We start from the raw sequence: 26,433 nt of genomic DNA, 5'->3' as shown, positions 1-26,433 counted from the left end.
AGATTTTGTTACTTAAAAGAACTCTTAACTGTAACTGGTGAATTTCTAGTTTTGCAGAACGTAACTATAATGCCCCTGTAACCTATCGTTAGCAAAGGTCACTATTTCACCACTGAACTCTTTGAAGAGTGGGTGCCTCCCACAGGCTAGTGACATGCACGTTTTAAATCAAAATACAAACGTCCACAGGAAACAAGAGGGGGCACTCCTGGGTTCACATGAATCTCCTTTATTTCGGCAGATGCATTTCGACATCCAAATGTCTTTCTCAATGCCATTCAAACAATTGGGCTACAGTTACCTCGTTTTTATATATCCTTTATGCTCTTTCTCACTGGTGGATTCACTATCCAATTAACAACAAGCTTCACATGCTTCAATTAGTATATGTCGAAACACGTCTGCCGAAATAAAGAAGATTCATTTGAATCTAGGAGTGCCTCTTTTTGTTCCCTGTGGAAGTTTGGATTTTGAGATATATACATATAATTGCTTGCTGGCGTTGACCCTGCGCAGCAGTGCTTGGGTTAACGTTTATTAATGAAAATTACGTTACGTTAAAAAAAAAATTGACCCTGCCCCCTTCTACCATAGTATGTTTCATTTTCAGGGCATGAGGATAGAATCCTCAAGTTCTGAAATGGCACCGGACACATTTCGTCTTATGTTGTGGCCCGCCAATCAAAGCACACGCTCCCATGCGTTACGCATTGCGCTGGATGCTGTGGATTAGCTACGGTAGCCAAATTTTGTTACTAGCGTCTGCATGGGTAACTTAACGACAATGGAGAATCAATAGGAGGTGCAGATGTTTCGCTTCATTTCGATACATGACCATGAACATTTTGTTTACAAGATACACCATATGTAATTGTACTGGTAAGGAGTGCCAAGGTACAGAGTTTATCTTAACTGTTATAAACATAAAGACATCTACACGTTCAGTGGCACAGACATTTGGAACATAAAAAATCCAGTTTAACTTCAAGAGCTTACAGGAGAAGTTATGGCTGAGTTACTGTTACAGCATAGTTTAATTTATGTTCAAGAGCTATTGTCTTAGGCATAGAGGAACAAAGAAAGCTTTGTGGAGCTCTTGTGATGAATTTCCACAGTTCACCATGAAAGGATTATTATTAATTTAGCTCTTTATGTTGATCTATTATTTTATCTTTTTTTAGCTTATTTTTCTAGTTTGTTATTTTTGGTTAAATTGAAGGAGCTAAAGTAATGGCTGCCGCCAGCATGTCCCATCCGCCATTATTTTTGTTGCAACGTAGTGAACTCATACTACCATGAGTACCATGCGAGACCCATCTGCCCCCAAGGGGGGCGCAAACCACTAGGCACCACAGATTATTTTTTGTGTGTGTTTTGTTTGTTTGAGGGGGGAGCAGCCCCTTAGGGATGGGTCGCTCGCCTTAGGGGAGCACGTTTGGGGGCATATCGGCCAATTTATATTAGGCCCATCTGGCCCCGCAGAAACCACTAGGCACCAGGGATTATTGCATGGGCGCATGTTTTTTTTGTGGTGGGTGGTGGCCCCCTGGGCAAGGGTCACTCTCCCCATGGGGGTAAATTACTTTTGGCCATTTCTGCCTCTCTTGGGGCCAGATCGTTCTATTTTTGTGAGGCCCATCTGCCTCCAAGGAGGACAGAAACCACTAGGCACCAGCGATTATGTTTTGTGTGTGTCTTTTTGGTTTGGAGGGGCGGCCCCTTGGGCAAGGATCGCTCCCCTTAGGGGGGCATTAATTTTGGACATTTCTGCCCTCTTTGGGGGCAGATCAGACTATTTATATTAGGCCCATCTGCCCCCAAGGGGTGCAGAAACTATTAGGCACCAGCGATTATTATGCGGGTGGATGTTTTTTTTCTTGGTGGGGCGGCTCCTTGGGCAAGGGTCGCTTCCCCATGGGGGCACATTACTTTAACCACTAGAAACCAGGGAAAAATCGTAAATGTTTGGTGGCAAGGTGTTTGTAGACTGGCGAAGTATTTGTGATCATAATGTTTTATTTCTCCTTTTTGTTCTAGGTCAAAGCTTTTGATTCCTTTGCTGTGACTCTGGCAGTGGTAGACCTGCACTTTATGTAGTTGTATGTGTTTGGTAAGAAAAACTTTTGTTGGACTATTTACTCCAAATGAGTATTGTTGTCAGGCAAGATTGATTTTTTTGTAAATTGTGTACTAAATGCTGAATATTTAGCTTCTGTTTCATTGTGTGTGAAATTGCCTTTAGATTTGTGTACAATGACATTTGTGTTGTCGTATGCATAATTTTATTTTGTTTTTCCCTTTTAGTGGGATATCATTGATCCTTGCTGTGTCTGTGCAGAGCAGGTGTTGTGAGTCTAGCTGTCTCAGGCAAGTGAGTGGTATCATTTTTGAGTATTTATGTTATTACTTATTTTACACAGTGTTGGTTGTTGTAGGCTTAGTTGTCAAGTTTCTTTTATTAGGAAGGATCATGGCTAGCTGCAGATTGACTGCTTAGCAGGTTATTGGTATGCTTTTTGAGTCTTCTTCTGACCATGATTATGAGACTGGCTCTACATCTGAGGCAGAGGAGGAAGTGTCATATTCTAGCAGTGAATTTTCTGTCCAAGAGGAATCATCTGATGATGAAGCCACTCTGAGTGCGGATGAAGTGCCTGTTTTAGAGGAGGCCACTGATGTGCCAATAGTGCAGCAGCCTGGAGCTGAAAGGCTTCCCACTGGAAGACCTGAACTCTGGGTTGCCCCAAACATGTTGTTTATGGACGATGTATTTTTGGAAGAGATTGTTGAGTAGACTAATTTGTATGCAGAACAGTATTTGAGGGACAACAGTGCCAGACTGAGGCCACACTCTGGAGCGACCTGGTGGTTTCCCACAAATCTGGAAGAGTAAAAGAAGCTCTTGAGTTTAACTTTTTGATGGAGCTGATAAGGGCGCAGTCACTATCTTCATATTGGTCTACTAGTCCATTGATGGCAACAGCTATATTTCCTGCCACCATGAATCGTAATCTGTATTTGCTTCTTCTTTCGATGCTGCATTTTGTCGATAATTCTTTAGCGTTGCCACAAGATCACCATGATTGTGACCGTCTTTTAAAGATTCGGCCTGTCCTTGATCACTTTGCAGATCGGTTTTCAGAGATCTATGTTCCAGGAAAAGAAATAGCTGTAGACGAGTCTTTGGTACTGTTCAAGGGCCGGTTGGTTTAAAGCAAGTACATTCCCAGCAAGAGGACACGTTATGGAATTAATATGTATATGCTGCCTGAGAGTAGCACAGGATATGTCTATATTTTTTGGGTCTACACTGGTAGGGATTCCAGTATTGACACCCCTGACAACCTTAAAATGTGACTAATATCACACATTTTTCTTGTATTTATATGCCACAGTCTTCCAGAAGTAAAAATAAACCAGAAATGTCCTACCACCCACTATTCTCCCCGGTTTCCTGATAAAAATGCTACCTCACTTGTGTGGATGGGCCAAGTGCCCACGACTTGGAAGGGGCCAAAACATAACATGGACCCATCAAAATTATCTATTACAAAACTACCTGTTTTTTCAGATAGGGAGAGCACCTGCGTTTTTGGTCGCAGGCTCGGCGGCCATCTAGGGAAACCTACCACACCCAGACATTTCTGAAAACTAGACACCAGGGGTAGCTCAGGGAGGTGTGGCTTGACCTGGCCCAACAGTTCGGCCCCGTCCTTGTCCTCATTGTCATGAAGGAACAGAGCCAACACCTGGAGGTAGGCATCTAGTTTGTCAATGAGGGTGTATATGAGCTGCTCATAAGAAGCAGCCTTAAACACCTCCGCTGTCCATTCCATATGCATCAAGAGGTGTGGAGAGCACCAGGAGTGAAGTACACACAGCTTGACCAATGTCATGACTTCGGCCAGAAACCAGCACTTGTCCCAAGACAGCTGCGGTATTGCAGACATATTGTGCAAAACTTTGGTGGAGCAGGGAATGGGATGGACAGCAGTGCGGGTCAATATAGTCTGGACCTCAACCCAGAACCCACGTAAACTGTGGCAATTGACTAGTACGTGCAAGATGTCACAGCTGGGAAGGCTGCAATGCTAGCAGAACGAGTGATGGAGAATGCCAGCGTGCACCAGTTTCTAGTCATTCAGAGGTTTAAAGAAGAAGAACGCCATCCTTGCCTACCACACCCTCTTATCGAGACCCTCAAGGAGCTCATCCCAGGCCTCCCCATCATATTTCACCAGAAGAATGGTCTGCGTGACTCCCTCAGCTGGACTGATTGCAGGACGGAGTGTAGGTGACGGATCAAGAGGTTGTCCAGCCCCAACATCAAACAGCGGTAAGTGTTCCACACCTGAAAGTAGGCGATAATGGGGGATGACTCCAGGGTCCACGGGTGCGCCCCCATGAGAGGGTGGAGGCAAACCAATAGCTGCAGGTAGCACCAGTACTGATGCAGAAGCAGGCAAAACTCCTCCTGGAGAGCATGGAATATCTTGAGAGGCCTGTCCACCATTAAGTGGGAGAGTGTTTCAATGCCAGCTCGCCTCCACGCGGGCTAGTCCGGCGGCGAGCTCCCAATATGAATAGCTGTATAAGGGCTTCGATGTGGAGATTGAGATCCATGGACGGTGGGCATACTTCCACGCGGTACCCATCGCACAGACCATGGGGTTGACACACACACCCTGAGGGTGCCGTAGGCATATAATGGAGAAAACCCAGACAGGCTCACCAACAAGCTACACTCTATCAGTGCCCACAGGGAAGGGTCCACCACACTACGTTGTAGGTAAGCGAACTGTGCCAACTGAAGTGGCAGGACATAAGTGTTCCACAGATGGAAGGGCTAGGCCACCATACTGTCTGTGCGCTTGCAGCCTGGAGGCGGCCATACATGAGAACGTGGAGCCGCATATAAAGCTCCTAATGAGTTTGTCCACGGAGTCCACTGGAAGGGTCTCAGCACGTAAGTGAACCTGGGAAAGGCGACTATCCTGACCGCCCGCACACGTCCACAAAGGGAAAGACTGAGGTGCATTAATTTGGGAAAATCTGCCTTTGTGCCCTCCATCAGGGGTTTGAGGTTGCCTTTCATCGTATTCTCCTGCCCTCACTTCACCAGTATCCCCAAATACTTGATGCAGGTTGGTGTCCAATGAAATTGGTACCCTTAAAATTGCCGTAATGAAGGAGGAAAGATGTATGGCTTCAATCTTCCCCTAGTGGACCTTGTATCCCATTATCAACGCGATGTCTTCCAGGAGAGCACAGAGGGCCGGGAGCAACCAGTCGAGATCCATGAGCATTAGCAGGATATTATCGGGGTAAAAGAGGATAGAGGAAGGGGCATCCGGTATCAGAACGCCCACAATATCCGGGGACAGATGCATGGCTGCAGCACCGGGTTCTAGGACAAGGAGAAAGAGTAGTGGAGAGAGAGGGCAGTCCTGGTGCATCCCCCGGCAGATCGGAAGGGCGTGGAGAGGAAGCTCTCACAGTTCACCTGCACAGACAGGTCACTGTATAATAAGTGGACCTTGGAAATGAAATCATCTCCCAGGTCAAACTGGCAGAATATCGCAGAGATATCCTCATTTGATGCCACTGACTGCCTTCTCGGCATCCAGGGAGAGGACCAGAGCCTCCTGTGGGAGAACCTTCAAGAGTTAGAGGACAAAGGCTAGGGTGCATGGGTGCTTATGGGAAGAACAGCCCAGGACAAAGCGGACCTTGGTGTGATGGACCAGAGTAGTGATGACATTTTTAAGATGGGTGACTAAGACACTCACCAGAATCGTCACATCCCCACTCGAGAGCAAGATAGGCCTGTAGCTGTCACAGGAGGGGGGGGTCCTTGCTTGGCTGGGAAAGCACAGTATTGACAGCCTTGTTGCAAAGCGGCTCTAGGTGGCCCAGGTCTTAGTATGTGCCGCTAAAAGGGACTCTGTTGAGCCCACAGCCATCCACTTATAAAATTCTGCAAAGAAGCCATCCTCCCCAGGTGACTTGCCATACAGAGCAGCTGTAACTTGAGCGATTTCATCCTTAGTGATAGGACCAGAGAGCACAGCTCTACCATTGTCGTTCAAGCGGGGCAGAGCAATCCTGTCCAAAAAGCTCTGAATCCAGGGCTCATCGGCTACTACCTTCGGGGTGTAGATGTGGCCATAAAAGGGTGTAAAGGTGTCTGCAAACTCCTGGTCGTGAGTGACTAAACAACAGCCAAAACCGCCACCTCCCGTTGGCGGAGTTGAGCCGAAAGCAACCTTCTCGTCTTCTCACCCGCTCATAGTGGCGGTAGCAGGGCTTGTGGAGAGCATGTTCTGCCTGAGGAGTGAAGAGGTAGTTAAATGGCAAACCTTGATTTTTCTTAGCTCCTACATGTAGATATTGTAGGTCGCACCAAGTAGGGATGGGTCACATAACAGATCAATTCCTCAAGGGAGGCCGTTGTTCTGGGCGATGCCTGTTGTGAAGGGCAGTGTCGCGCATGAGCTTCCCCTGGAGGGTAGCCTTCGCCGCAGCCCAAAGAGTCCATGCGGACTCCACTGAGCCTTCATTATCACCCAGGTATGTAGTGAGGTGGGACTGCAGAAGCCTATTGCGAGCTGGCATGCAGTAGGAGGTATTGAGCCGTCAGTGCTTCCGTATGGGGTGTACCACCTCAAAGTCGAGCAAGAGGTAGGTCAGAGAATGATCCATGAACAATTCCTCCAGAATGCCAGCAGTGGCCGCCACTGGCAGGAGGGCATGGGAGAGTAATAAATATTCCAGTTGGGATTTAGTGTCATGTACTGGGGACATATAGATATAAGACTTGTCGGCTGGACTGAGTAGCTGCTAAGCTTCCAGCAGACTATGGTCAGCCTGGAGGTCACACATAAGGGCCCTGTCTGGGTTGGCCAGCCTGTAAAAGGGCCCTGTGCGGCGAAGAACTGGGTCTAAGGCCACATTCCAGAACCCTCCCATCCTTGAGCATGTGGTTAAGTCAGAGAGGGAAGGCCGCTATGGGATCTAGGGGGGCATAAAAGGAGACCATACAGATGACCCAGTCCATAATCTTACGACAGACACTAAAGTACCGGCCCTCAGGGTCCGACCACATTTTGAGGATGGAGAAGGGGAGCGACCACTGCAGAAGGATACCCACCCTGCATCTGTGAGGCACCAAAGCGACCCCAGGGCAGAGTGTAGCAGGCGCTGCTTGCGTGGAGCACCTTCCCAACCCAATTCCGACAGACTTTGTCAGACTATATGCATGTAAGGTGCGTCTTGTGTAGAACAGCAATGACAGCCTTCAAGTGCAAATAAGAGAGGCCCTCTTGATATAGTGGGTGAGGCCATGGACATTCTAGGACACAACCATCAAAGGCACCGACCCATGAACAGCGAACCGTGGGCGCCAACACAAAAGAAGAGGAGGGGACACAGGCGGGAAGAACGGGGGGGGCGAGAGGAGGTAAGAAAAGGGGGTGGTGAAGTAAGTTGAGAAGGAAAAAGAAAAACAAAATGGGACCAGGTACCCAACAGGTAGAGGGTGCAGGGGAAAACTGTTTTCCATCCAGGAACCATGAGATAGGCCAGGAAAACTGGTCAAGAGCGTTGATTGGGGAATAGCCCTGGATGTGTGCGGGGGGAGCAAGAGCGAGAGAAGCAGGGGGTGAAGGAGAGCTCTTGCAGCATACACGGGTGCTCACATTCGACCCCAGGTTAACAAGAGGGGCAGAAGGAGCATAGTGAGCTTCAGCACCAAGTATCAGAGCAAGGCATCCCCCCCGGCCCCAGGGGCAGTCACACCCAAATAGCCTTTCCCAAGTGGCGTGAGCCCACTACTGCAGCACAAGTGGGGGCACCAAAGCAGCGAGGAGTTGAACTAAAAAAGGTCGGCAGGGGGCAAGAACCCAGTGCCACAGAACCCTCACAGGACCCCCAGATTGCAGTGAACAATACACAAACAATGTAAAACCAATGCCAAGGAATATGCGGTAACAAACAATAATGCCCAGCAAAGGAAGGGGTTCAAGTAAACAAATAAAACATAAATCACGTAACAAGTAGCAGCCAACTTACAGTATGCAAATGGCAGCAACCCCCCCACCAACTCCCCCCCTCACACCCACCCCCGCCAAAGACAAAGGAGGAACATTCACAGCATCAACAAGAAGCATGTTTCCCAACATGGAAAGGTTGAAACAGCAGGCCAGGGAGAGAAGAGCCCCTCTACCACCATTGCAAGTCATAGAGGATGCGTGGCAATACCCCATGCACAACGGCAGCCACAGCAGGGGGGGACTGCACCCAGAACCAACAGCAGAGACTATAAAAACTAGAGTAAGTAAGTACTCAGCCAGTCGGTGACGCTGGCAAGCACGCTGGCCTTCTGCTGACATCCTCCACCAGGGTGGGAGGCTCTGTGGCCTTCAATGGGGAGCAGGATTGGTCTCTGCTGGATATTTGCCTCATTTCCATCACCGTCTCAATGAACCTATCTTTGCTGGTGTGAGAAGATGCAGGGAAGGGCTGCTCCTGTAGCCTGCTGTGCAGTGTTGTCGGCCTGATGCCTTGGTGGGGGCTGGGTGCCCTGTCCATGTCAGAATCTTGCAGGGAGTCCAGGAAAGCCTTGAGGTTGTAGGGGCCCAGGAAGTCTCTGGAGTGACCATTTATGGTAATGCACACCCTCGCAGGCCATATTTGATGCCCCATTTCTGTTCTGCAGGGCTGAGGGCCAGAAATGCCCAGTGCTTGTTGTTGGTTTTCCTAGAGTAGTCCCTCGCATTTCAGGTCTCATGGCCCTCATAGGCATAAGGACCATAGGTGCGGGATTCGGTTAGGATCTACCGGAGCTGTGCATGACGTAGGAAACAGGCAATGAAGGATGGGCTTGTCAGCTGACGTGGGGTGGGGGGCGCGGACGCGGTGGGCATGCTGGACCTCCAGCGGTGGGGTGAAGATGAGCCCCAGGAGGCATGGGGAGGGCATCACACAGGAAGAGCCCAGCGCTGTTCCGCTCTGCCTGCTCTGAAAAACTGAAGAAGCGAACATTATCTCTCTGACTCCTATTCCCCAAGACCATAATCTCACAGGAGAGATGGCGAAGTTCAGCCTCCTGTGCAACTACAGCACCTAAATGGGCCTCCAATTTGACAAGGCGGGACTTCACTCCATCTAGGCGTCCTTGTAACTCCACAATCTCCGCCCGAATGGTTTGTGTCAGAAGTAGGGTCCAGTTTGCAACCCACCGCCGCCATTTCCTGCAGAATGCGAGCCATGGGGTCATCCATGCAGTCCAGTGGATTGGGGAGTGTGGCTGCCTCAGAGAAGAGGAGCTGTCTAGATGCCTTTCCAGAGGCCATGAGAGCAGGAGCCGGGTCCAACGGGCACAAAGACAGCAGACAGCTGGCAGCCACAGCAGCACCCACGCGTGTGGTCTAGAGGGAGGCCTTGGTAGGAGAGGAAGGATGCAGGCCCTCCCCGCCCCATGACGGGCAGGAGCCTTGGGTCACAGCAGTGGAGGCAGGCAGGCACAGATGGACCCAGTCCCCAGAGACCAGGGGAGCGGGAGGGCCCCAAACAAGGTCCAGGTCTCAAGGCAGGGACACAGGAAGGGTGGTACCCAGCCTGGCCTCCAGCCGTGCCCTGGGAGGTGCAGGAGTGGAGGCAGAGGGCTCCGAGGACTCTGCCCGAGGTCCAAATCAGGGGGGGGAGGGCAAAGGTTTCACACCTTTCTGTGAGGGTGCCCTCTAGCAGTCCTGCTCCAGCTGCGGCGGAGGGGGGAATAGGAGAGAAGCCAAACAGGTCTTGTCAATTCTCTAAAGGTGGTGGGCCCAGAAAAACACCCACTACTTCAAGATCCAAAGCCCAGCAGGACTGGAGCATGATCCAAGATGCAGGAAACATGAGGGGCATTCAACAAGCTCGCGGGGCTGGGCACTTCCATCGCGGACCTCAGTCCACCTATTGAAAAGGGCTATGGGCTCCTACAGCCCTCCCAAGCAGAAAAGGGGAGCCACGTCTCCTACAGCAAAGGGGTGATGTGAGCATACCGGGCCCTCTCAGCAAGTAGGGCAGGGTGGTGGTGTAAACAGATAAGATGCAGCCATGCACGTGGGCCGATAGTGAGGCCCCATTGTGAATCAGGATTACGTTGGCCCCTATGGCCATCAGCATTCAGGGAAGTAACATCCCATGTGAAGGGGGGTGATCCGAGCTCGCAGCTGTAGAGGGGCAAGGGTGTGCCCCGGGCCCCCCACAGCAACTAAGGCGGAACACTAGCTATCCGGGCCAGGCAGTTCATCTGGAGCTTCTTTGTGTTCTGGGGGTGCAACCCACAGAGCAATCAGTCTGCAGCAGGGAGGCCCATCGGCAGTGGCCCCCAAAATCCAGGACATGCAACATGTGGAAGAAGATGCAGGATTACATCAGGGACGAGCAGCTGTGACCAGGCCAGCTCCCAGATCACACGTCCCACAGGCTGCTCCCCCACTCCTGTCTCCAGTGGCCCCCAGCAGGCCAGAATTGTCATTAGGGGCCCCCCTGAGGATGTAGAAAACACTGGTAGAAGTGTAGCATGGCAGTGCCCCCCAAGGATGACACTGGAGTCGTCCCAGCAGGCGATGGTCCACAGAGATTCAGTTTCAGGCAGCCAACAGTGTCAGAGGCCCAGCTCTGCCCTCCAAGTTATCATTATTACTTGGAATAGCTCCTGAACAGTTCTGCAGTAGTTCATGCCATCTGTTTCTGTAAATTCTATAACCGCTCCTGTAAATTCTACTTTCTTCTTAGCTAGGCTAAAAGTTTATCTAGGTTTTCTCCTTTTAAGTGTAGTTTGGTCTGCCCAATTTTAACTTACATGTTAAGTGGTTAATGGTGTTTTCTCTCATCCTTAATCAATTCCTGCATAACATTGTTACTACATTAAAGTTTCAGATCAAGCTTGAGATACCAGAACAATCTTAATAAAATCCTCTGTATGGTCTCTCTTTCTGCAACTACAATAGTTATCCAAACTCACCAAAGAATTGTCTTAATACATATTTCAATAAATGGAATCTGAATCAATGTTATGTGGCAGAAATTTGAGGTATTGGTGATATTTTATTTAACCTTTGCAACAATTTCTTCTGCGCAACCATTAAAGTGATGTCTAGACTTCTGCACAACCAATAACGTGACAAGTAGAATTCTAGATTTAAAAAGAAGAGTCTTGAGAATCAAGGGATAACGGTCCTTGGTTTGGAAACAAATACTATTCCCAATACTTTCTAAAACCAAGGTTGTGTCCATTTGTTGAGCATATCAAAGTTGGGACCTCTGTACACCTACCCTATAAACTGTAACTAATGCAATACAAAAACAAATTGTTTTTCCAATGATTCACTGCAAAAGTGGGGAAAACATGCCCAGCAAGTAAATATATTATTATTTCACATACCTCTTATGCATGTCCAGCAGTCTTCTTTCTTATTGTGCTTGGCAAGCTCATCTTCGGTGACCTCAATAAACCTTCCCTTAAGCCCTGATAAGTCTTTGTGGCTTTTTGTCAGTCTCACCCAGTCCATAAGACTTCTTCCTGGCTTCAGAGGTACCTAAAACACAACAAAACGGTTTTTAAGAGTATCTACGATCAACCATAACACTTTCAAATATCCAAGTCTTTGTGCATTATTCACCAGCTAAGCATGGTATATTCTGTTTTCACAGTGTACTAAGCCATCAGGTACATTCATGTTAGAAAATGTATAAACAAAACTATTCTTCTACGGTGGACACTGCTAGAAGGCACAGTCTGCTGGCTGAGGGGGCCTGCCTCGTCGGGTGATGCTAGGAGAATTGAAGCTGAGGTCGGGCCACCTAATTGGAGGCAGACACACCGCAAGGATCACTCCTTCGCAGCGCCCGCAATTCGACTCTGCACTAGTGAGGCCGCTGTGGGCCACTTTAATGTGCTTTTGGGGTTACAGAGATACAGAGCTTGGGCAAGGAGCATCCTCCTCCATCTCCAGTCAGGCCAAGCCCCTTTTTTAAGACCACAGAGGCGCCACATAACAAGGTGGTGCTGATTTTATGTGATTGTAAAGACCAGTATGAGGATTTAACTAGTCTAATACAAGGTGACTCCATCTTCTGCAATATGTATCTCTTCCATGTTGAAGCTACTTCTAGATGTAATGCTATCTGTATTTAACCACTGACTCCATCTTGACCACTGACTCCATTTTGGGCTTAGCGTAGCTTCACGTGTCTGCAGTCACATCAGTAGTGCAGGGTTTTTCCACACCAAGCTTGTTTTCCAAATAGAATATTTTTGGGCTTCTTCCCACCAGCACCGGATTGCACTGTGCTGGAACATAACATGGGGGATGCAGAAAGTAGACTTGATAAAACAATCTCAGTTTGGGAATATTTTCAATGTACTGCTCCTCTGTCTCTGGAATGCGCATCGGGGCAGGGCCCGTTCCTTTGCGTGTTTTCATCACTGACAGAGCATGGCCAGCACTCGAATGTCATAACTTACTCAAAGGGAGGGGGAAGTTGCCAGAACCTTCCTCTTGGGTTTAAGGTATATATGGTGGTGAAGCTTGGCACTGAGGCATTTTGGGGGTGGACGCACTGCCGAAATCAAACCCCATTGGGGAAGTTTCTCCTGTCTGGGGTTCCTCAGCTTGATGTTGGCAAGGATGATGTTGGATTTGATCCCCATGGTGATGCATTTGTATTCTTAATTATCTAACTTGGAGCTATATATATATATATATATATATATATTTACATATATATATATATATACACACACACACACACACACACACACACACGTGTTTTACTGCATTCAAGTTAAATGCTCATGTTCATATTTTTGCATGTTTTTATTTGATAGTGCCTTAATACATTTATTACTCAAACTAAGAGTGCTCCATTCCTTGGCACTGTTTCCTCTTGGTTTGAAGCAAAGCAGAACAGATGCAACTCCATAAAGGAGTCGTCACTAGATGGATTATTGGCAAGGGTACCAAATGAATAGGTTGAATGTATTGCAGATTTGAGCAATAGTATCAGTTCTGGAAGAAAGCCAGCCACATTTATTTAATCTCCTATTGTTGCTAAGAGACAATGTAGACTTCGAACTAATAAAACTGATAGTTTTACTACAGAAGAGATTTGGTTTAATAGATAAATGTAGGGGATAATTGTCACTATCAGTTCTTGTTAATGCTCTGAACTGAGCCAATACATACCATCTTTCTAGCACTAATAAAATGTAAACTACCCTGCTTTTGTTACTTCACCTAAAGAAGGTAAATTCTCGTGACCATATACATTTTAGATCTTCCATTGCAAGAGTGCATACCAAATTTAAGGATTAGAGAATTAAGTTGTATGGCCGTAGTGAACCATTTTTTTAAGCGCCTCTGCATTCAGTCTCTGAATGCCTCTAGACCCATCTTCACAGTCTGCAATAGTCAATAAATGGTATAGCCGCAAATATTCCATTAAAATCCCCAGCGATGACTAGCTTTGCCCATGTAATGAACTCCTTGTTTGACTCCATGTTTCAACTCACAGGACAGTTGTAGACATTATACAAGCTCTCAGCTGTGCCATTAGAACCTCTTCAAGTCAAACCAATTGATCAATTAGTCTATTTATACTTATTGAACACTCAAGTTTAATGAAATGTGCATCCAGATTAAAATACCCCCAGTTGGGTGGCCAGCTCTCAAAGGCATGCTTCAACACTATCATCTTAGTAACCAATTATGCTCACAGGCGTTGTGGACCAGGACTCTCGGAACAGTATAATATCAAATTGGTTTATAAATTCAACCCAGTCTGGATCAGACAACTCAGAACGCAACCTTGCTCCGTTCCATGACAACAGCTGTAGATCAGATAAACAGACTATACTCTCTGATACAGAGTTAAGTGTCTGAATCTGAGGGCTAGCAATGGTGGCACCATCTAGATGAGGCGAGTAGCTAAGTAATAGGGAGCTCCCTCAAGTCATAGTACTTCAGTTCTAATAGGAGCAAGTGGGCCTGAGAGTAGAATACGATTGTGAGATTCCAGACTTTCAGTTCCTGCTCGATGTGGGTCTGAGAGAATTACATCATTGGATTTTAAATGTATTTTGGATTGAATTTTTGAGCCCATCGGTGGTAAGGTCCTTGCTTCCACTGCTATTAGCCCACCTACTAAATCGTGGCTGTCTAGTATGAGCTTGATAGAATCAAATTGGTTAATTTGCCCAGAAAGATGGTGGGCTGAAATGATGTCTTAGTGGATTATAGAACTGAACTGATTTAATTGAATCCAATGTGCCCTTGCCCTCCCCTTTTTCCTAGTTTCAACTTGGGCACGTTCGTCATAAAAATTACAGCTCTTCTATAGGGGTCTGTTTGCAGTTTCAAATCTGAGCATTCGAAGGGCGACTTCTCCGCCATGTACGGAGATCCTCTGGAGGTCAGCCTCAATTCTTTGTTGTGGCAGACAGTGACACCCCTTCACCAGTGTCTGGTAGGATGATTGAAATTTGTAATCCTAAAGACCAACGTATTCATCAGTAAGTTATTATTTCCACTCAAAAGGGGCAGGTTTGATTTATTATTTTAGCAGTTTGAGCACCCCTTGGATCAGGAATCCTTCCTCTGGTCAATCCTGGGAGTGTGTTCAAAGCACCCTGGCTAGGAGGTAATGATTTATCTTCCTTACAAGGATGATCTGGTCCATCTGAATTAGATGCCAGCTGTTCAAGAGGGTTTATCCTTCCGGGTACAAGGACCTAGGAGGTCCTCTGGCTGGAAAGTGGTATTATGACTAAATGAATGACCTCCTGAAGGTCCCTTACCTTGTTATTCAATAGGGAAGTTGCATATTTGATTTGGGAAAACTCGGCTTTTAAGAGGTCCATTTATGGTCCTTGCTCCCTGAGTGTCCAATGTCTGTTTCCCCTTCTCACACTCCGTTGCAGCAACATAAGAGTTGGATGGGTCAAGGTGCAGTTATTGTGGCTTGCCCCTAGAGGACCTAATTGGGGAGTAACGTGTTTGTAGGCACCTCCAGAGGCTTAAGAATCGCAGTAAGCCTCGCTGACTGGTTAAATCCCTGAGAGTCGGGCTGGGAAGGAATGATAAATTCAATATTTTCTGTTTTGGAAGAGGGATGGCCCGTTAAAGGGCTTTTGCAGTTAACAAGGGTTAGGCCCTCAGGGCTTGCTCCACTCCCATGTAAAAACGTTTAATTTTACTCTTAGTTGGGGGCTGCGTCTTTTATTTATTTAATATTCCCTCAACTTCCATGATCAGCTCATTGATTTCGTAAAGGGTGCAGTTTTCGGCTCAATGCCTTGTTGCTTTAGGCCCCTTTTTGTTAGCTACGGGAGCGTCTGATGCCTTTCTTTTCCCTATGACTCAATAATTAATCAAAAGCCAGTGCTTGATTAAAAAAAGAAGTCAGTAGAAACGATGGCTACCAAGACCACAGAGAGTTTTCTGCTATTTGTAAGGATGTTCGCCTGGGGCCCCTTAAACCGGTTGCTAATGAGTAAGTCTTACCTTGAACATCTTAGAAATGTAATCAAGTAACAAGGTGGCTGATGTTAACCACAAAACTAAGGGGGTGGCCCTACCCTGTCTCTGCCTGGTGATGAAGTGCACAGGAAGGGGCTTCCTTGGCCCAGGCTTGGCCCGGGAGCAGCTCATGCGTGTCCCAGGCAGCGGTGATGGCCATAGTGCTATGTAGTGCCAGGAAGTTCCCAGGCGCCTCCTCCTCCTCCTGCACCTCATGCAGCAGTACAAGGTATCCTGGGATATGTAGTCCCCTCAGAAGCAGCGTCCAGCGCAGCGTGAATGGTGATTGCACTATGTAGCACCAGGAACTTCCTAGGGGCCTCCTCCTCATGCAGCAGTGCAAGCTAACCTGGAACAGATAGTCCAACAGAGGCAGTGTCCTGCCCAGTGGGAATGGTGATCACACAATTTAGCTCCATGAAGTTCCCAGGGGCCTTCTCCTCCTGCCCCTCGTAAAGCAGTGCAAAGTATCCTGGGACAGGTAGTCTCTTCACAGGCACCCTCCAGCTTTCTGCACAGTTTGCGCTATGTATTGCCAGGAAGTTCCCAAGGTATCCTGGGAAAGGTAACCCCCCTCAGAAGCATAATCCAGCGGCCCGTTCAGTGAGAATGACGATCTCACTGTGTAGTGCTAGAAAGTTCATAGGGGCATCCTCCTCTGCCTCCTCCTGCCACTCATGCAGCGGTGCAATGTATCCTGGGACAGGTAGTCCCCTCAGAAGATCAAAATGACAAAATAAGTTTGGCCCTGGCATAAAAGTTAAAACCAGCTGCAACTGCATAAGCAAAGCATTGTTAAAGCCGAAAAATGTGGCTTACACTCTATCTCAATGGAAATCATAACATTACAATTAAGCCTGCAAATAATCAGGAAGAGCTGAGATAGCTGTTGAATTCTGACCACCATCTGAAACTGATTTGAGATTCCAGCACCTTTTGTGAACGAAATTACTGCAAAAGCTAAAGAAAAGGGGTTTTCAGCGAAAAAGAAACATATTTTCTCAACAAAACATCTGCCCGTATGTCTGTGATGTACACCCTTTCTAAGATTCATAGAGATAGTGAACTTCCGACCCTCCTCCCACACCCCCAGCAGTTCCATTATTTCGGCATGTGGTTCATTTTGGGAACCACTGTGCCAGTACCTGGATTATTTAGTTAAGCCTTTAGTTTCTAAGACTCGGGTATACATGTGGGACAAAAGAGACTTCATTAACATTATCTAATATTATCAAAAATCTCCCTTTTAATGCTACTTCACTACTCACAGTCGCCATGAAAATCCAGGCTCTCTACAGGACAACAACATCCCCCGAAAGAGATGTGATTAATGCCCTTACTGAAGTATTTGACTCAATATCTCCTCCTACAGAAGTCCACACAAGCGTTATTGTGGAACTGGCTGAGACTGCCTTAACAAAAAATGTATTTAAATGTTTTGACAACTTCTATTTTCAAATCCAAACAGAAGCAGCAATTGGATTCTGATGCCCCTCAGACCTATAATCGCATGTCTGCTATGCAATCAGAATGACCACCTGAATTCAGACTCACTCAGACTTTCTGAAAGCATGACCCGTTCACTTACAGTGTTTTGGGTCTTGCCTTATGTCTTGGGGTCGTCTGTCGAGTCTTGTGCTTATTGTCAAACCACTGGGCACGAGACTTAGCAGAATGTGGAGGGTAGTGCATAGGTTACAGGAGACGGTTGGAGGAAGCCGGTGAAGCAAGACCAGTGATCTGTATCGCCCTGATAATTTAATAAACTTACCAATTGTACCAACCAATACTTTGTACAGTGGTCACAGGATTTCCCTGACACTGGGCTTATGCAGGCATATCATACAACACAACTATTATATGGAAAACAGTCTGGACTTACGATCCTTGTTAAAGAAGAGGAGTATCAGATATGGCCTAGTCAATCCAGCAACAAGCCTGGTAACAATGGAGGCCAAAACCAGTGAATTCTATGAAACGGAGGAACTGCAGAAATTCATGGAACAAGCAGAGGAACATTTGATGGATACCAGCACAGCATTAGATAACAATGATGTACAACCAGCAATTATCATACTTTGGGATAAAAATCAGCATGCAAACCCTCTACAGAATAAACATCTTCCTAACAAAGAACTCAACTAAGAGCATATTGTAGAAAAGGCTCCACAAAAGTATATCGATAAATCTAAGTCTGTCAGTTGATGCTATTATAACATCAACAAAGGCCACATACTAACTATATAAGATAATCTCACAGTGTATCCTCAATCCTCACATTACATCTCCTAAGATCCAACCACACCTAGTGTGCTAAAAAGGGACATGCTAGAAAGTGAAATGCAGCACGCTTGTATAAGGACACTGCTACATAGTATTGGAAAATGAGCTGTTTGGGTATTACCACTCTCTTTGGGATTGCCAGTATTACAGTAGAAAATCAAACAAGCTTTTGTGTTCAAGAAGAGAGACCTCAAGACAATGCAACTCAACACCTGATTATTTGGGATATATCTAGAGACTTTCCATGCATTTCATGTTCAATTTATTTTGCTTGTAAGTCACTTGCCACTACTGTAACAGGAGTACAATACTCTACTTTATCTAATGACAAAAACAGCATCCTTACTTTACAGTCCCCAAATATCATTTGTCTTTTAAGTTTAGTAGTGCAGAAGAAAATCTTGACATAATTGACATCCAGGAAATCTGACACTGTCTTATCGCAAACGGCTCTTCTGCTCATTCAAGAATCAGAAAAGTTAAAGAGAGACTGGTAGGGCAGGATAGCTTTGTCTTATGGGTGGAGCAACCTGGATCAACACCCATAGTCTCAAGCCCCATCCTTCAGAAAAAGCAGGGTCATTATTTTGACCCCCAAAAATCAGTAAGTGAGAATCTCACAGACATGGGCCAATATGAAAGAAATATGTATGTTTGCTAAGCTAACTGTGCAGGGATACTTGCTCATTCTCTAAATGTATGATCCTAACACGCAGAAGAATGACTTATTTTCTAAACTTACAGACTCTGTACTGAATTTGGTCAAGTGGAGTTCATAACTGGAGGAAACTAGAACCTAACATATAATTTAATATCCATGGTGTCTAAATTATCCAATTAGCAAACAATATACATTTCATACTTGCCCCCCAGGACAGAAACTAGAATGGACTATATACCAGTGAATGGTGTCACTCTTCAAATTATGGCAAGAAGAATATCAGCCCTGTCCATTTCAAACTGCTTCTAGGCCTGCATTTTATTGTTTAAAAACATAAGACTTCGAGAAATGCAATGTTTAATAAAAGTGATTATCATGAAAGTGGTTTAATAAAATACAATTTAAAAACAAATCAACATGTCTGAGTCTTTTTTCAACTTTTGTTAAGCTACAAAGTGCAGTCATAGAACCAGCTACAAGAGGGCCCAGCACTCCAGCTGAAGGGCAAAGACGTTCAGTTAGGAGCGCTTTAAAACGTATTGGGAGGCTCTCCTGGGGTCATGGTTTTCATGCCCCAGGAGACTTACTGTTTTTATATGCTGCTGGGGGGCTGCTGTACTCCTTGCAGCCCCCCACAGCATTAAAGAAATGATTTGGTGTTCCCTGCCCCTTCTAGAGATACCGCCAAGCTCCTAAAATATATCCAAAAAGCTCTTTCAGGGCATTATGGGGTATTCCTTGCAAGGAGCAGCGAATAATAAATTATCTGCTCCTTCCTTTCATTTACCATTTATTTATTTTATTATTATTTTTTCTGAGTGTCCCGTTCCCCACAGGGGACACTCACATGTTTAATTTTTGTGGGGGTCACGAGGGAGCCATAGGGTCCCCTTGGCCTGCTGGCTCCCTGTAAGCAGTCCTACAGGCAGTGCAGGAGCAGGCAATCCTTATTTATCTTTTTAACTGGGATGCCCCAGTGCCTACCCAGGGCACCCACATCATTTGCTATTTCATTGGGCCACGGGGAAACCTCAAGTTTCCTGCGGCCCGCTATCTCCCTGCAAGCACAGGATCCAGCCACTTTTTTACATACTAGGGTGCATAAGGGCCCACCCGGAGCACCACACAGCATTTTTGATATTGGGTTTTACAGGGGGAGGACCCCACAGCCCTGACAACTCACCTGTCTGCATCTATTCCCCCACCAAAGCTATGAGCGAACCAAAAAAATCCTTTTCCTTTGGAAACACAAAAGCGATGCAGATGGTGGCCCTGGGGACCCCCACCTCCCTGAGCCTACTTAGGCCATGGGAACGCCACCCTCCTGTGCCCAAATGTTTAGAAAAAAAAAAAAAAGGCCCTAGGGACCCCATCCCTGAGGGCTGTAACTTTAATTAAAAAGGAAGGGTGCCATGTGGGCCCCTCCCTGAGCCTTCATAGGCTCGAAGGACACCATCCCCTGCGGACAGCTCAATTACTGTGTCTCAGGAAGCCCACCAACAGGACACAGTGGCTTCCGGTCCACACTACCGCTGACAGGAAAAATGTGTTTGCTCTCATCCGGCAGAAGCATTTTTAAATCTCCCGTCATCAGGAGAAAACAATAAATCTAGGGTGCATAAGGGCCCACCCGGAGCACCACACAGCATTTTTGATATTGGGTTTTACAGGGGGAGGACCCCACAGCCCTGACAACTCACCTGTCTGCATCTATTCCCCCACCAAAGCTATGAGCAAACCAAAAAAATCCTTTTCCTTTGGAAACACAAAAGCGATGCAGATGGTGGCCCTGGGGACCCCCACCTCCCTGAGCCTACTTAGGCCATGGGGACGCCACCCTCCTGTGCCCAAATGTTTAGAAAAAAAAAAAAAAAGGCCCTAGGGACCCCATCCCTGAGGGCTGTAACTTTAATTAAAAAGGAAGGGTGCCATGTGGGCCCCTCCCTGAGCCTTCATAGGCTCGAAGGACACCATCCCCTGCGGACAGCTCAATTACTGTGTCTCAGGAAGCCCACCAACAGGACACAGTGGCTTCCGGTCCACACTACCGCTGACAGGAAAAATGTGTTTGCTCTCATCCGGCAGAAGCATTTTTAAATCTCCCGTCATCAGGAGAAAACAATAAATCTTCTCCCAGAGGGTGGTAGATTTAAAAATGCTCCCGCTGGTTGGAGGCAGACTAGTGTTCTGTTTCGAGAAATAGAACCCATATTACTTCCGCCTGGTGGGAGCCCCATAAATAGCTGCTCCCTCCAGGCAGGAGCACTGCTGGCTTCCGCACCATGAGGTGAGCAGGATGGGATGCAGGGGACCTTATGCTCCACCCTCAGTGCCATAAAATGTATGGGGGACCCTGGGAGATGGTGTAGTGAGGACCTAATGAGGCTCAAGGGTGGCCGCCCTCCCCTTTTAAATTAGATCTGGAGGCCTACACGATGTGGGGTTGGCCACAGGGCCTCGCCACAGACGGCGTGTGGCGTGGGATTGGCTTTATGCATGGTAATAAAATATTACTTTACATTTTAAAATAATCCTAGAAATTCACATGCACTGCCAATTACCCAAACATATAACATCACTCATGACATCTTCTATGATATCTTTGATAATATCACTGCAACATTTGCAATGAAATTATTGATGAGAAAACTGTGCATGGCAGTGGCAGGAGTTATATTTACCTTGGAGCATGAGGTATAGTTACTTGAAAAACTATAACTGTAACTAGTGAATTTCTGTGTTGTTTTAAGTTTAAAATGTTACATTGTTACTGAACATTCAACCTAACTATTATGTTATTTTAACCTATTTTTCAGTGTGTATATACATACACACACACACAATTCATTGTTTTAAAGAAATACACTTTTCGGAACTTTGAAGACACCACATCGCATACTAACATGATCTTTGGTATATTATTTACAAGCCAAATATTTTAAAGGGTCTGCCCTTGCATGTACACAACAAGACAAAGATGACCGTTGGTTCGGCTCTCCCTGTTAATTTGTTGTCACGTCAACCTCTCCAGAGCAGAAGGTGTGATAGATGCAGTAAAACTCAAGTACCAGGTTTGCCAGTTTGTGGAGAATGTTAAAAAGAAAAACTCAGGTAAATGATCTCATGGAGACACAATCACAGTTGTGCAACATTGTGTTGCTGCATATAACAGGTGTGGAGGGTGTGGTACGTAGACAGTGGTGAGTTTTGGAGCATACTTTCACAAATATATACTAAAGGATGATGTGGTCTCGTGCTGTAAAAACACCAATCTTCAGGAAAAAATGATCAGCAATTTGTAAGAAGACATAAGCTGACATTTCACCTATGTCTGTGTAGCACAACACATGTGACAAGATAAAAACAAGATTTAAAGGCATCTTTAATACTCATTCATTTTCAGAACGAACAGGAAACCCGTTTTTTGGCAGCTTCAGCTATCTCAGACCAGATAGGGCCAGTAGGCACTATAATAACTCACCCTGATAAAAACTGAATCCATAGCAAGAGGGCAAGTGACCCTGATAATGGTATCATACAAAGCTCCATACTTGCCTGAATCTCAGCAGCCAATCCCTGAAACAAAGCAGTTTCATATTCCATGACACTCGGATATGTTAAAGTGATGAGTTGTGTTTTGGAAGTATAGCCTTTTGATAGGAGACCTGGTACTCTATAGAAATAATAAATATTAAGCTGTTGCTAGTGTCTGCACTTTCTACTATTAAAAGGGCCGATACGATAGATGGGGACCGTGTGAGTCCCTACAGACGAGTGCCAGGAAGTGCATTACAATTAAACCCACATAAGAAAATCCACACAGAAAAAAACATACAAGACAAGATTCAAGTACACACCATGGAGGTTTATTTAAGATTTAGAATCACTGCAAAACTCAAGATAGTCACTTTGTTTCAAAATATTCAAAATGCAAATACGTGTAAATTAGAATAGGCACTGGAAGCTGAACCCTATTCTAGTTATTAGCCCGTATAGCACAAGACAAGTAATAAATCAAAGAGAAAACTGTCACAGTGACTGCTCAGTTTTAAAGGCAAGAGAATATCATGGAACATATTCTAAATTCAATGTCAAAGAACAAACTAATGTTGAATCGGCTCTCTAGGGAAGCCAAGAAGGTAATTGGCAAACATCCAAAAAACAACAGAATAGTTCTTAAAGTATTTCAGTGGCAGAGAACCAGTCACAAAACACGGTGTGATGTGGCCCTATGGGTTGTATACTTAGTGTTGCATTAATAAAAGCCTATAATCATCCAGACTTTTCATTACATATAAGAAGCTCGCTATAGAAACCCTCCTAAAAATTATATACAAGTAACATACATACAAAGTGGAAGTGAAATTACATTAGTGAACAATAGATACTTGACAATAAGAATTAAACGCAGTTTTGCTAGCTACGACTTCAACCTTGAACACTAAAACTTAATATGCGTGTCCCTTCAGCAGCAACCAGGCTTCCTCTGAAGCTAGTAAACTGATATACGAAAAAAAAAAAAAAAAAAACACACCACAACAGATCAAGGCACATTTCGTCTATTTATGAACAAAGGAAAAACACTATATAAATCAAATCATGAACCCATTGCTCAGCAACACTTTTAAAAGCCACATAAGCATGCTAAGATCAAACAAATGAGTTGTGCAGACTACTTTTGCTAACTTAAGCTCACAATTTTATTCATTCTTATTTTGTGCACTCAGTAGCAGAAGGAACTCCTAAAACTTTCCTTGAGCTTCAAAATCAATTAAATGTCAGCCAAGACCAGCACTAGCAATATGTTCAATGTATCCTTTGATAAATGAAGGAAACTAGGGAAACCACCCTTTGCCCTATAAACATTCACCAATCACCACTTCTTGGTAAAATGTGGCCACTACAAAAAACTAATCTCTGGCCTACATGAAGGATTAATGTAATGCTATCTATATGTATTTGACCACCGACTCCATTTTGTCAATTGACTCCATTTTTGTGCTTGGCTTCAGGTGCCGCGACATTGGTGGTGCAGGGTTTTTCCACACCAAACTTGTTTTACACATAGAACGTGTTTGCAGTTTTTCTCACCAGCACCGAGTTACACTGTGCAGGAACATAACATGGGGTATGTGGAAGGTAGACGTGATAAGAGAGTCTCAGCCTGTTAATGTTTTCATTTCATCAAGGAAAATTACTTCTCCTCTGTTTCTGGAATGCGCATTGGGGCAAGGCCGGTTCCTCTGCGTGTTTTCGATGCAGACATAGTACAGCCAGCACTTGAATTTCACAATCGAAGGGAGGGCAAGATTGTCGGAATCTCCGTCTTGAGTTTGTTTAAGGTATATAAAGGTGGGAAAACTTGGCACTGAGGTAGAAGGAGCGCACCTGAACGTGGACACACGGTTCAGAGTCAAGATCTCCCATGTTGGGAAGGCCTCCTGCCTCAGCCTTCCAGGTTTCCTCGGCTTGATGTTGGCAGGCATGAAGAATTCAACCCCCATGGTGATGCAGTTTATCCTGAATTATCCAGCTTGGCTGCGCACACACACAAACACATATACATAAAGTGATATATATATCACTTTTTCTGTCTGTCATTGTTTAAGTGCTGTGAGTATTTTGGCATTTACACATATTTTATTGCATTCAAGTCTCATGTCATATCTTTGTGTGCATCTATTTGATATTTGGGAAGTGCCTTAATAAATTCATTACTTGAACCAGGAGTGCTGCATTATTTGGCATTGTTTCCTCTTGGTTCAAGACAGAGCAGCACAATTAATTAAAAGAGCTACAGTCCAACACTTTGGAACAATTACTCAAAAATATGTGGTCAACCTGAGTCCAGAAACAAAACACAGAAGAAGAATAGGAAAACATACTTAACACCCTGAAAAGTGAGAAATATCCTTTACCATGCATGCCTTTACCACAGATGCCTTTATCATGCATGTAGGAAGTTGGCTCTGTATTTACTATTTCAAAGTAAGAAATAGTGTGCACAGAGTCCAAGGTTTCCCCTTAGAGGTAGGATAGTGGCAAAAGTAGATAATTCTAATGCTCTATTTTGTGGTAGTGTGGTCGAGCAGTAGGCTTATCAGAGGGTAGTGTTAAGCATGTGTTGTACACACACAGGCAATAGATGAGGAACACACACTCAAAGACTTACTCCAGGCCAATAGGTTTTTATATTGAAAAATATATTTTCTTAGTTTATTTTAAGAACCACAGGTTCAAGATTTACAGTTAATACTTTAAATGTAAGGTACGTCACTTAGATACTTTAGGAACTTTGAATGAAAACAATATCATGTACAGTCTTTGTAAAAATGGCAATAAGCTATTTTCAAAGTGGGCACAGTGCAAAAATCAACAGTTCCTGGGGGAGGTAAGTAAAGGTTAGATTAGGAGGTAAATAAAACACTAACAAGTCTCAGTCCTGGGGCATAGGCAGCCCACTGTTGGGGGTTCAAGGCAACCCCAAAGTTACCAAACCAGCAGCTCAGGGCCGGTCAGGTGCAGAGGTCAAAGAGGTGCCCAAAACACATAGGTGCCTATGGAGAACAGGGGTGCTCCGGTTCCAGTCTGCCAGAAGGTAAGTACCTGCGTCCTCGGGGGGCAGACGAGGGTGGTTTTGTAGAGCACTGGGGGGACACAAGTAGGCACACAAAACACACCCTCAGCGGCACAGGGGCGGCCGGGTGCGGTGTACAAAGCAGGCGTCGGGTTTTGTATAGGTTTCAATGGAGGGACCCGGGGGTCACTCTAGCGGTGCAGGCAGGCACAGGGGGGGCTTCTCGGAACAGCCACCACCTGGGCAAGGCAGAGGGTTGCCTGGGGGTCACTCATGCGTCGAAGTTCGGTTCCTTCAGGTCATGGGGGCTGCGGGTGCAGAGTTGGTTCCAGGCATCAGGTCCCTTGTTACAGGCAGTAGCGGTCAGGTGGAGCCTCTGGATTCTCTCTGCAGGCGTCACTGTCGGGGCTCTAGGGGGGGTCGTCTCTGGTTACTCATGGGCTCGCAGTCGCCGGGGAGTCCTCCCTGTGGTGTTTGTTCTCTGGATCTCGAGCCGGGGGCGTCGGGTGCAGAGTGTGAAGTCTCCCGCTTGACGTTTCTGAGTGGATGTGTGAGTGAATGCTTAACTCTTTCAGTAGGTCTGTGAGTGGATGCATGAGGGTGTGGGTGGGTGAGTGTCTGAGTAGGTCTGTGAGCGGGTGCGTGAGGTCTGAGTAGGGCTGTGAGTGGGCACATAATTCTGAGTAGGTCTGTGAGTGAGTGCATGAGTTTCGTAGTGAGTCTGTGAGTGGGTGCATGAGCCTGGGTGGGTCTGTGAGTGGGTGCATGAATGTCTGACTGGGTCTCTGATGAGCACATGAATCTGTGAGTGGGTGAGTGAGTGAGTGTCTGAGTGTCTGGGTGTCTGGGAGTGGGTATCTGTAGATGTGTGAGTGATTCGGCCACAAAGGAACCTCTCCTGCCCTTTAATCCAACAAGAGTCCACAGCTTTGCTCAAAATGTCTACCCAAGTGGAGTTATTTCTGCCTCCATGGGTACATGTCACAGCTGTGCAATGGAGCACAAGTGCAGGAGGCTGGCCTGGCTTATAGTGGGTACCGAGTGGCACTTACACCTTGTGCCAGGTCCAGTTATCCCTTATTAGTAGATTAGTAGTGTTCTAGCAGCTTAGGCTGATAGAGGTAGCTATAGCAGAGCAGCTTAGGATGAACTAGGAGACATGCAAAGCTCCTGCTATACCACTTATATTATATAACACTATATCATAAGAAACACAATGCTCTGAGTTACTCAAAATAAAGGTACTTTATTTTAGTGACAATATGCAAAAGTATTTCAGAGCATATACTCCCTTAAGAGGTAGGTTAAATACTCAAAATATACACACAAACCAAAATCAGGTAAGT

General features: G+C 45.8%; 1 protein-coding gene across 2 annotated transcripts in view; it reads right to left on the bottom strand.

The window, feature by feature from the left end:
* Window positions 1–26,433, bottom strand: part of CYB5R4 (cytochrome b5 reductase 4) — a 1,010,997-nt gene that overhangs the window by 951,245 nt on the left and 33,319 nt on the right. For both annotated transcript variants that reach the window (XM_069235594.1, XM_069235593.1), the window contains exon 2: window positions 11,432–11,585. In XM_069235594.1, the coding sequence (XP_069091695.1) occupies window positions 11,432–11,585 (154 nt within the window). The remainder of the gene's footprint in view (window positions 1–11,431; window positions 11,586–26,433) is intronic.

Source organism: Pleurodeles waltl, chromosome 5, assembly GCF_031143425.1.
Source record: "Pleurodeles waltl isolate 20211129_DDA chromosome 5, aPleWal1.hap1.20221129, whole genome shotgun sequence".
Lineage (NCBI taxonomy): Eukaryota > Metazoa > Chordata > Amphibia > Caudata > Salamandridae > Pleurodeles > Pleurodeles waltl.
The sequence above is the reverse complement of the archived record's forward strand: the minus strand, read 5'-3'. Positions and strand labels throughout refer to the sequence as shown.